This window comes from Wickerhamomyces anomalus (genome assembly GCF_001661255.1).
Source record: "Wickerhamomyces anomalus NRRL Y-366-8 unplaced genomic scaffold WICANscaffold_5, whole genome shotgun sequence".
Lineage (NCBI taxonomy): Eukaryota > Fungi > Ascomycota > Saccharomycetes > Phaffomycetales > Wickerhamomycetaceae > Hansenula > Hansenula anomala.
The window spans coordinates 951,741-962,915 of NW_017567114.1; the positions used below are offsets into that span (position 1 = coordinate 951,741).

An 11,175-nucleotide genomic window follows, 5' to 3' on the forward strand; every position below is an offset into this window, starting at 1 on the left:
TTGAAGTAAGATCATCGGTATCTGTCAGATGAGACGTGACTCGTGGAACAAAAATTACATAATCATAATAGATTAAAAAATGTGTCAAACCTTAAAAGCTATAAAAAAAAGGTCTGTTCAACTATAACCAGCTTAAAGTGATATCACTGATGACAGGTCTATGATCACTCATATGGAATTGCAAGTCCCAAAAAGTTTCACCAGTTCTGTATCTTTCAATCTTGTGTTGTTTCTTTGGAATATTCCAAGCTTCTTTGTTTGGTTTACCAACGAATTGGAAATCAATTCTATCACCAATAGCACTAGTGTCACCCCATGGTTTGAAGCCATCCCAAGTAGCAAAATGTCCAGATCTTTGCAATGGGTCAGTTTCTGGCAAGAAATCTCCGAAAGTGAAAGTGTCGGCAATTGGTGAATGGTATCTTTTAGCAAAAGTTTCATTGATTGGAACGGCTTCTTCAAGACCAGTAACAATTCTATAAGCACCTGAAGCAGAACCATTAGCTTGAGAGTTGAAATCACCAGTAAGAAAGACAGGACCTAAACTGTAGCTGTATTCATGAGCACCAATTTGTTTCAATAATGAAGCACCCAATTTTCTTTGATCATCAGATCTGTCATCTAAATGAGTATTAATCAATGTGAAGAAACCACCACCCCAAGTTGACATATGGGCAATAGTAGCAAGTCTATAAGATCCAGCCCCAGGGTACTTTGAAGGTTCAAATGGAGTGTCCGATAACCAAACCTGATCAGAATCCCAAAGATGAATTTTGTTTGCATTGTAAAAAATGGCTGAATATTCACCTTTTTCTTTACCATCATCACGACCAACACCAACATGTCTCCATGTTTGACCGCTCATCTTGTTTAACAAATATTCCAAGTCGTCAACTTGTCTTTTCAAGGCTTCATTGACACTGAAAATATCAGCTCTGTTGAAAACGACATCATTAGCAATTGCAATTCTTCTTTTAGACCAAGTTTCTTCACCATAGTTTTCATAAAATGGGCCTCCATCAGCAGGGATACCCCATTCTAAAGATTTGATGGTATCTTCAACTGGAATACCATCTTTGACTTTATCAAAACGTAAATTCCAACTTTGAAGACGGATTGTCTCAGAAGCTAAAGCAAATGTAGCACAAACTAACAAATAAATGAGTGACTTAGTGAGCATTGTTATTGTTTGATACAGAAGAAAGGATAATGGTTTCAAATCCAAGATTTCATGCCTCTTTATATACCCATATTTTTTCTTCGAACCTCAGCTCTCTTTGATTTCCACGTGTAATAATACCCACTTACCTGAACAATTCAAACACTGCATTGAGCTCTTACCATTTCAAAACTTTCAACAGTTAATTTAGGTTATCCACCAAATATTCCAAATGTGTGAATACGAACGCATTGGTTTTAATTTGAAGAGCACATGTTAGATCGATTGATCCCAATTGGTAGAATCTTGATCTCAAATAGTATATTCCAGTGAAGAAAACACCAGTTGATCTTCAATGCTTATAGTGCTGGTGTATTTGGATACGAGACAATTCAACTTTTCACTCGATTGAGAAGCTAACGTATACCGGACGCGACTTTGGATCAGAAACCTGCATGGTTCGGTTTTCCAAGGAGTTTGAACTTTGGGGGAATAAGTGTAACCTTCAGATGTGGAATGAACTTGGTGAAGGAGTATCGTCACCTTTGAAGTATTAGCACCAGCAACCAGAATTTTCCATGGACTGAACAAAGGTTCAAGAGCCTGACATAGACGACCAGTGTTCGTGCTTAGAGTTCCTCTCAATTTCAACGGGTTAGATCATTTCTTGAAATTAAACCGTTTGTTTAACGTCCTTAGATCACCAAGCGAACCCTGAAAACCCTTTCAAGATGCAACACAAACAAACACTCAAGAATTGTAGAGATATCACGGACCAAAATCAGTGTACCGCAAAACCATAATACAGCATGTTTACTGTTAAAAAGTTTTCCATATCTTTGAAACCAAAGATACAAACAAGTTGAAACGTGCTCCAACTTTGAGCCCAAGAAACTCAACACCGGCCGTTAAACTTTACACAACCAACCATTCTGAGGTTGCCCGCTTATACCCATCCCTATGACTAGTATCTTCCTGTTTTGGTGAATGAGGCGACCAATATTGGAGTTGATTTCAGAAGTATTGTTGAAAGTTGAAGGCTGGTTCTTTTTCAAAAATTTCCAAAATCAACGCTTCGGATATAAAAGGAACTTCCAAAGCCATAGAGCGAACAGGGCTTTAAGACATTGTGATAATAGAGCCAGTCAAAATACAATACAGGTCTCAATCTAGACAATACAACCTCCTACTGAGCATGGCTAAACTTGTTACCTCACAAGGATAGAATCTAGACTGAAAGTACCAGAGGCCCACGTTACACCTTTTGATTTAGCCTGTAATCACGTTTTCTTCAAATTGAACCGAGAACTCTATTTTAGTGTAGATCCCGATGAATGTAACTTTAAACTTCATCATGTGCCATGTGGCTTTACGGTTTTGCACAGATATGGAAAATTTCAATGATCCAGGAACAGATCAGATTTGAAGTATTGTGTTGTTGGTAGATAAAGAGGGCATGGAGACAAAGGGTATCGTTAGATAGCTTCGTGTTGCCATCATACTGCTCAATCTATATGTATCGATTTGAAAGCCTTAAAAGCAATACAGTGAAAGACAATTGATTGAGTTTTGACCTCGAGAGGCTACACGTGGATAGCAGAAGCTTGACACCATTGGAAATTAAGTTAGTTTACTTGACCAATTGATGATGCAATTCAACGCGAATCTCTGATGAAATATTGGTGATAGCTACGAGATCATTTGAAAGGTGGAAAATCACTTTTGTGATGAGTGTATTAAACAGATGCAAGCTAAGAAAAAAATTGATGAGCATGTGAACAAAAGAACAAAAGTCTATAATAATTGTATAAACGGAAAGAAGAATAATTAAAAGGGTTAGAAAAATTCATGAGTGAACTGAAGGTCATTAAATATCATCAGTAGTTGATTTAGGCAAGGCTAATATCACTAATAACTGGTCTATGATCACTTAAATGCCACTCCAAATCATAAAAAGTTTCACCAACTTTGTGGGTTAAAGCTTTGTGATATTTGTTTGGAACATTTTTAGCATTACTATTTGGTTTACCAGCAAATTGGAAGTCAATTCTACCACCTAAAGCGTTAACATCACCCCATTTTTTGAATCCATCCCAAGTTGAGAAATGACCTAATCTTCTTAATGGATCAACTTGACCATATAAATCACCCCAAGTGAATGAATCACTGATATCAGAGTTGTATTTCTCAACAAATGTTGAATTCATTGAAACTAATGGAGCAGAACCTGTAGCAATTTTGTAAGCACCTGAAGTTTCACCTTCAGATTTTGAATTGAAATCACCAGTAAGGAAAACTGGACCATCAGAATTCATATATTCATAAGCACCAATATGTCTTAACATTGAAGCACCTAATTTTCTTTGATCATCAGATTTATCATCAAGATGACAATTAATCATTGTGAAGTTTGTTCCCTTTTTAGTTTGCAAATGACCAATTGTAGCAGATCTATAAGAACCAGCACCTGGGTATTGAGATGGTTCAAATGGAGAGTTTGATAACCAAATTGTGTGGAAATCATGAACTTTGATATGATTTGGATCAAAGAAAATAGCTTCATATTCACCTTTTTCATGACCATCATCTCTACCAACACCGACATAAGACCAATTGGTACCACTAATTTTGGATAATAAATCTTGTAAATCATCAACTTGTCTTTTCAAAGCTTCATTGACATTGAAAATATGGGCCTTGTTGAAAATAACATCATTAGCAATACCGATACGGCGTTTTGACCAGGATTCTTCACCATAATCAGCATAATAAGTGACTTCATCATCATTTGGAACGGAGCTATTCAATGATTTGATTGTATCTTCAACAGAAATACCATCATGTTTTGAATCAAATCTAAGATTCCAATTTTGAAGACGAATAGTGTCAGCAGCTAAAGCAGCAGTGGATAATGTTAATAAGTTTAGGAAGAGCATGGTTCTAATGATGAGAAGAATAGAGCTGATGTTGAACTTGAAGAGGATTTTGATCTCTTTATATAGTTGAAATGTCTTCAACATTCGAGTCAGTCCATTACACGTGGAGTAAAGTACTTGAAAGCACATCGTCTTGTAGTGGTTCTTCAGTATGCTATGGATCACCACATTTAACCCAATAAGGCAACTCCATGGAGTAGAGGGCATGTAAATTCAAAAGAAAGACACGGTACTTGAATCCACAGTAGCGAACCAAGTTTGATAAAGTCTAAAAATACTTGGTCGATACTGTTTAACCCCCCAGTCCTTCAACGTCTTCCTCTAAGATTGTGCATAAAGTGGGTACTTTTTTTGAGGCGGAATATTTAGCTGCATGCTGAAAATAATTATTGGTTTCATAATGAATCCTGAAGGGGGCTGACGTTGAATAGTTGTTGATGTTGAATAGATCTTGTAAAGAAGCCTCTTCACCGAGGACTTCATTCGTGTTGATGATGATGAGTGAAAGAAGTGATTGTGCTTAGCACATGGGCCTCAACTTTCTAGCACATGGTGAAGATCTTTGTAAAGGTTGATGAATAAGTTCGATGAACTTGATTCACAGGAACAATGTGTACGTGAGTTGATCTCCTGCAAATAATTAGATCCGAAGCTTCAAAAAAAAAAGAAATCAAAAAAAAAACACAACGTCGCGCCTGACGGGGCTACAAGTTTGGAAAATTAAACGGTTTTCTGAACTTTGAATTTTTAGTTTCAAAGAGAGAAACGATTTGATTGGACAAGAGAGGTGCTTGTATACCTGTATGTCGAGTTAAAAAAAGTAATCGTGTCCACTGAAGACCGCTAGTGGCTATATGTACACGATATTCAAATCACTTGGCTCTGTGCTTGACAGCTGAGGGTACTCAAGCGTGTGGAGTCAGGACGCGATATGAACATTCATAAATAATAATGCTCTCTTTTACTGAATCCTGGTCAACTGACTATCAGTGTGGCTATTATTAGGTGATTGATTTCTCATAAAGTGGACAAGTACGATGACTCGATATCTTGTATGTTGTGTATTTATAGATCGAATTACTCTGCCGCGTCATGTTGAACTTTCATTCGTACTTTCCTCAAAACTTTGAGTTTGAACTCCGTCAAATGCATTAAATGTATATACACCAACTGCGCAAATATAACTAACTCAGCTTTAAAACGTCTATATTGTGGACACTGTAGTACTAATATTGAATATTTCCAGGCGAATCTGGTAGCCATGGAAAACCTTATTGTACTTTGAAATGTTTTACAGTGTATAACAAAATTAATACGCTGCAGCTAATTAAGGTGTCTACAGTCATTTTGATAATACTCATGAAGGAGTAATTACGAGAGCTACGTTTTGATAGCTATAGCTAGGATAGGGTGTTCTTATGAATAATTATGGAGCCAGATCAGTTCTTTCAAGTTGGGAGACTGTCGAAGATGAGTTATGTATGTACTATGTGGCCGGTAAGTCAAGACTCAAATGGTTGCGGATGTTAGCTCTTCAGATCAAGTTCCTTTGTGATTGTGTGAAGATTTTTCCTCTTGCACAATATAGTAGTATATTCAGAGTCTTTCGAAACCAGAGTCTGTTAATCCAAAGCTGTAAGCTAAATCAAAGTTTAGTTGGGAGCAAATATGTTTCTCCCAATACAAAAGTGAAAGAGACGGATGAAACTTTGGATATTGAACTTCTTTTATAGATGTAGTTTCCTTAACCGCTGTAGCAGATGTAAACAATACAAATTTTTTTTATGTGGTCATGGGTTGGAGTGATCAAAATGCCATACAAAGGGGATGGCGGTAGGGCCACTGAGGGGAGTAGTAAGCAGAGAATTGCAACATCGTTTAAAGCGTTGATCAGATTTGAAAGGTGGATTACGTGAGTGTGATTGGTATAGATCTACTATTGGGTAGAAAGAGAGTGGTCAACTTAGTGATTAGCTGGTGAGAAAGAGCTGATCATGATACAAATCTCAATTAGTTATTAGAACTTGATCCCTTGGTGCTTGTGTTGTGGGCCCATGATCTTTACTATCCACCGAGGAAAGCTGTTCTTACCTTTCCACCTTAATAACCCACAACATTATAAACAATAACAAACTCTATGACGATGTTGAAAGCAATTGAGTTGGCAACTTTTAAACCATGGCAATTATTTCTTATCACCTAGGCATCCGAGATTTCTAGGGAATGAGGGGAGGGTAATATTCTGTCGATTATCTAATAGCTTATGTCATTCTTTTGATTTTTCCACCTGTCAAAATTGAATCATCAACCTGAATTTTGAAACGTTTGTAATTGATAAGAAGGATTTTAGAAAAGATAGATGCATTAGTCCAATCAAGTTGAGGGAAAACTGGACAAAGAAAGTTGAACTGAAACTAGGGGTGTACATATTTAAAGGAGCTGCTACAAAGGTACAACCTGACACTTGTATCTATCGATTCTACACACTTGATGGCGTTGATCTTTCTATCGTTCATCTTTTGACATCTCCTTTTGAGGTGCACATGGCACAAATTTAGAGCATATTACTTCAGTATGATTGGTTATACACCTTAAATGGTACCTATGAAACGTTCAGGGTGCTATAACCCAGCTGTTGATCAATATATGAAGGGCATTCCAATAATCAAAAGATTCCAAACCCAACCAAGTTATCCTGTATCGGCTAAAGTTTTTCCACTTACAAGTTACAAGTCTATATTGATTAGATTTCATCATATCACAGGTTGATTATTAAACTGTGAAGGAAGTGCTGGCATTACAGTTCACATCAAGTGTTGGAAAGTAGCATATGTACATGGTGTCCATCTATTCATTTATTTATTCCTAAATATTCAAAACAACACAACAACAACTACTACATTACAATGAAAGTCACAGTCTGCGGTGCCGCTGGTGGTATTGGCCAACCTTTATCTTTACTATTGAAACTTTCCCCTTATGTTACTGAACTATCTCTATATGATGTCGTCAACTCTCCAGGGGTTGGTGCTGATCTATCTCATATAGATACAAACACCAAAATCCAATCTTTCCTCCCTGATAACGATGGCTTATCAAAAGCTTTACAAAATACTGATATCGTCATTATCCCTGCCGGTGTCCCAAGAAAACCTGGAATGACCAGAGATGATTTATTTGCTATAAATGCAGGTATCGTTAGGGATCTAGCTCAAGGTGTTGCTTCTTTTGCTCCAGATGCCTTTGTATTGGTTATTTCAAATCCTGTCAACTCTACTGTTCCAATTTTTGCTGAAGTTTTGAAGAAAAATGGTGTTTTCAATGCTAGAAAATTATTTGGTGTTACAACCCTAGATTTAGTTCGTGCAAATACTTTTATTTCTCAATTATCAAATGATTCTTTGAACCCAGAAAACTTGAAAATTCCAGTTATTGGTGGTCATTCTGGTGATACTATTGTTCCTTTATTTTCTTTGGGATCTCCAGAATTTTATAAATCCTTATCAATTGAACAACGTGATGCACTAATACACCGTGTTCAATTTGGTGGTGATGAGGTTGTTCAAGCTAAAAAAGGGATGGGATCCGCAACTTTATCAATGGCTTATTCAGGTTTCAAATTAGCTGAAGAATTAATGAAGGCTATAAAAGGTGATTCTTCAATAGTGGATTCAAGTTTTGTTTATCTAAGTGATGATATTAAAGGTGCTAAGGAAGTCAGACAATTGTTACCAGACTTGGATTATATCTCATTACCTGTTAAACTAAGTGCAAAAGGTGTTGAATCTATTGAAATTGACGTTTTAAACAAGATTAATGATCATGAAAAAGAATTATTAAATGTTGCAATTGACCAATTGAAAACAAATATCTCAAAAGGTATAAATTTTATTAAAAACCAAGCATAGAAAAAGAGTTGATACTACTATTGGTTTAATGATTATTTATGAGTTTGAGGTCGGTTTTCTATACAATATATGCAATTTTAATGGGATTAACTACACTTTGTAGATGAACAAGCTCTTTAGCTACACAACCACATGTACCACAATTGAACCAAAAAGTCCATCAAAACCCCAAGAACGATTCTCAACAACACTCAACTAACCATCTTCTCTTTCAAAGCTCTCTGTTTCTCATTTCTCATAACATGCCCTAGTTTATATGCCCGATAGCGCTGTTATATAATCAGATCTGCCATAAAAAAATTACAAACTTGATCATGGAAAAGGTGCCATATTGAGAACAACTTGAGAAGAAGCCCTACCAAAGGCACAAATGAATGAAAAATTAGAGCCGCGTGGATGCCATGAAGAACTTTGAGCTTAGCTTATAGCTTAACCATGGTCCACTGAGGTAATGTGTATGTGAAGATTCAATGGTTGGGTTTCTTTCGTGATGTCTAACCACGGATCAACTTCTGTTAATGATCATCACTAGGGTTCCCTTGTATTGGTTAATTTCTAGAAGCTGGACTGTCAAAAGGTGGATCAACCTGATGAAATGCCAGAGGAATCAAGAATTAGAGGTGGTCATAAAGCATAGAAATGGAATATACTTTTGATGAACTGTGGACAGTTAGTTGTTAGTTGTGCACCATAGCTGGTGCAACATGCGACTGACACTTATTCGAAGTGAATCAGAGATGTAGATAGAGAGTCGAGACTCAGTAGTCACCAATTGTGAATTTAGATGTGAACTGAGAAATCGATTCAGCAGACTTTGGTATATAGTAAGTGTGTGTATTGTCCAAGTAAATTAACTAAAGTGTATGTATTTCACTAGCTAATAAGAGCTAAGCACCGACAAGAACATAAATCAAAGATGTACTAATGAACTACACATCTAAAAGACAGCAGTAGTTTCAAATATTGAGGACCAATGGTTTCTTTAGTCAACTCTTCAAGTCACTACATAATTCCATCGTTTTTATGACTCCAAAAATTAATCATATACTTTTATACAAAATTACACGTACTAACCCACTTTTTATTCTTTATTAAATATATAACCAATAGTTTAGATGTAACCAATCTTGTTAGCAATATCTAAAGCATCATAATCAGCAGTTAATCTAACATAAGCTTTTTTGGTACCGTTTGGTCTGACTAAAGTGTTGACAGATAAAACATCAACTTCGTATAATTCTTTAACAGCTTTTTTGATTTGATGTTTGTTTGATTTTAAATCAACTTGGAAAACTAAAATGTTAGCTTCTTCAACTTTTTTCATAGCAGTTTCTGAAGCAATTGGGGCAACGATAACTTTGTAAGAATCTAATCTTTCGTAATGTGGAACAGATTTTGAAGCATATCTTGGAGATCTGGCTAATTTTAAAGTTTTTGGTAAACGGAAAGTAGTGTTGGTTCTGATTTTAAGGGTTTTTTTACCATTAGTACCTTTAACAACAGCTTTTTTAGCAGCTTGAGCTTTAGCTAAAGAAAATGAGTTAGTAAACATGTTCAATGAGATATTAATGCATTCATGGATTCATATGGACGTAAGCGAAATGATGATATAGTCTTGTGTCTTTTCATGGTAATCTTTCACTAATCTTCACACTCAAAACTGGTCTTGTCTACTAATGATATTTCTGACCTTGATTTTTGCAAATAATCTCTTTGGAACTTTCATTTTACTCTGAATTCATAATAGTCTTCTCTTTGCTCTCATAATGATTCTTTGATACATTTCTTTATTGGTGTTGCTTATAATCTTCACTTCATCACTCTTTGACAAAAATTTCTTCATTCAATATCGTGTTAACGCTCTTTGATTCTCTTCTTTCCTTATATCTTTCATTTCCTCACTCATATGATCATTCCATTATGCTTATTGAGTCTCTTCACTTACTTGATGGAGCCATTTTTAACTAATATCTCTGTTTAATATGTTCTTCTATATTAGAAAGGATTTTGTTGTGAAATTAAATTTCAACTTTTTTGTTTTTCCCAACTGAGAGAGTCTGTGGGACTGTACTGTTGAAAAAAAAAATTATTATGTAAGTTTTTCTTACAAAGAGGAAGTTGTGTGCAGCTACCAAAGAATTTGTGGGACACGCACAGAGGACGCTGAGAGTCTAGGCAGAGATCCTGCTGGGAGTTGTTTGGCTGGGAGGATGCACAGGCAGGGATCCCTCGACACCGCAGTTTCGGGAGTTAGATTTTTTTTGTTTGGTGTTTATCGGTTAAGAACACAAAACATTCGAACACCACATGTCATTAGGGCTTGATGTTGAGAAGTCACATGACAAGATTAGGGCTTTTCAGAAAAAGTAGTACTTTACAGATCTACCAAAATAAACTATATTTACATGCTCTTTTCATTAATTTATATCCGATGTATATACATAAATCACAAACGTCTTCTTCTTGGTGCTCTAACACCACCGAATTTCAATTTGGTGTTATCACTTAGTCTAACAACTTTACCTCTGATTCTATTACCTTCTTTACCCTTTAATGCATCAATAAAGGCTTCTCTACCTTTACCAAAGTTTTTGACAATGATTTCTAAATCCTTATCCAAATATCCCTTTTGCTCCATCAATTGAAACATCTTTGCAGCAGCTTGGAAACCTGCTTCATATTCACCTCTTGCAGATTTACGGAAACCAACATTACCACCACTTAATGAGATTTTAACTTTTTGTGGTAAATGAACATAATATAGAACTTGATCATTATAAGTCAAATTTGGATTTCTGTTTAAATAATTTATATCTTCTGTGATGGCAGTCAATGTTAAATGTGTGTTATTTCTTGTAAATGAACCATACAAGACATATTTATGTATTAATTCAATCTTTTTGGTGGATGAAACAGTTTTTGGTGTGGTTGATTGTCCTGGACCTCTAATATTTGAGATATCTGATTCTCTTTGTGTAAATTTAGCAGCTGTTTCAGCTAATGTTGGTTTTGAGTTGTTCGTTATTCTTGATGTTGAAAAGTCTATTGATATATGCGTTAGTTTCAAACACTCTTTAGGTTAACAATGTGAACAGCACTCACTTCTTGTGATAAATTGTGGTCTAGAGATCAACCCTAGTATTCTTGAATTACGAAACATGATTAGAAACCT

The 11,175-nt window shown here is 35.8% G+C and overlaps 5 protein-coding genes across 5 annotated transcripts; 1 reads left to right on the forward strand and 4 right to left on the reverse strand.

Moving 5' to 3' along the window:
- Positions 1 to 133: 133 nt before the first annotated feature.
- WICANDRAFT_23204 (uncharacterized protein) lies at positions 134 to 1,129 on the reverse strand (the record flags this gene model as incomplete). The annotated part of the gene is made up of 1 exon (XM_019180980.1): positions 134 to 1,129. A coding segment is annotated over one exon (996 nt), but the record flags the coding sequence as incomplete, so codon positions are not given.
- Positions 1,130 to 3,048: 1,919 nt separating this feature from the next.
- WICANDRAFT_80436 (uncharacterized protein) lies at positions 3,049 to 4,095 on the reverse strand (the record flags this gene model as incomplete). Its single annotated transcript, XM_019185062.1, has 1 exon — positions 3,049 to 4,095. The coding sequence occupies one exon, from the start codon at positions 4,093 to 4,095 to the stop codon at positions 3,049 to 3,051; it is 1,047 nt and encodes a 348-aa protein (XP_019037496.1).
- Positions 4,096 to 7,001: 2,906 nt separating this feature from the next.
- On the forward strand, positions 7,002 to 8,003 carry WICANDRAFT_34656 (malate dehydrogenase; the record flags this gene model as incomplete). Its single annotated transcript, XM_019182213.1, has 1 exon — positions 7,002 to 8,003. One exon carries the CDS (start codon positions 7,002 to 7,004, stop codon positions 8,001 to 8,003), a length of 1,002 nt encoding a protein of 333 aa, XP_019037497.1.
- A 1,111-nt stretch (positions 8,004 to 9,114) lies between these two features.
- On the reverse strand, positions 9,115 to 9,961 carry RPL25 (60S ribosomal protein uL23; the record flags this gene model as incomplete). Its single annotated transcript, XM_019183734.1, has 2 exons — positions 9,115 to 9,530; positions 9,949 to 9,961. The coding sequence occupies 2 exons, from the start codon at positions 9,959 to 9,961 to the stop codon at positions 9,115 to 9,117; spliced, it is 429 nt and encodes a 142-aa protein (XP_019037498.1).
- Positions 9,962 to 10,449: 488 nt separating this feature from the next.
- MRPS18 (mitochondrial 37S ribosomal protein uS11m) lies at positions 10,450 to 11,163 on the reverse strand (the record flags this gene model as incomplete). Its single annotated transcript, XM_019183735.1, has 2 exons — positions 10,450 to 11,045; positions 11,106 to 11,163. The coding sequence occupies 2 exons, from the start codon at positions 11,161 to 11,163 to the stop codon at positions 10,450 to 10,452; spliced, it is 654 nt and encodes a 217-aa protein (XP_019037499.1).
- Positions 11,164 to 11,175: the final 12 nt, after the last annotated feature.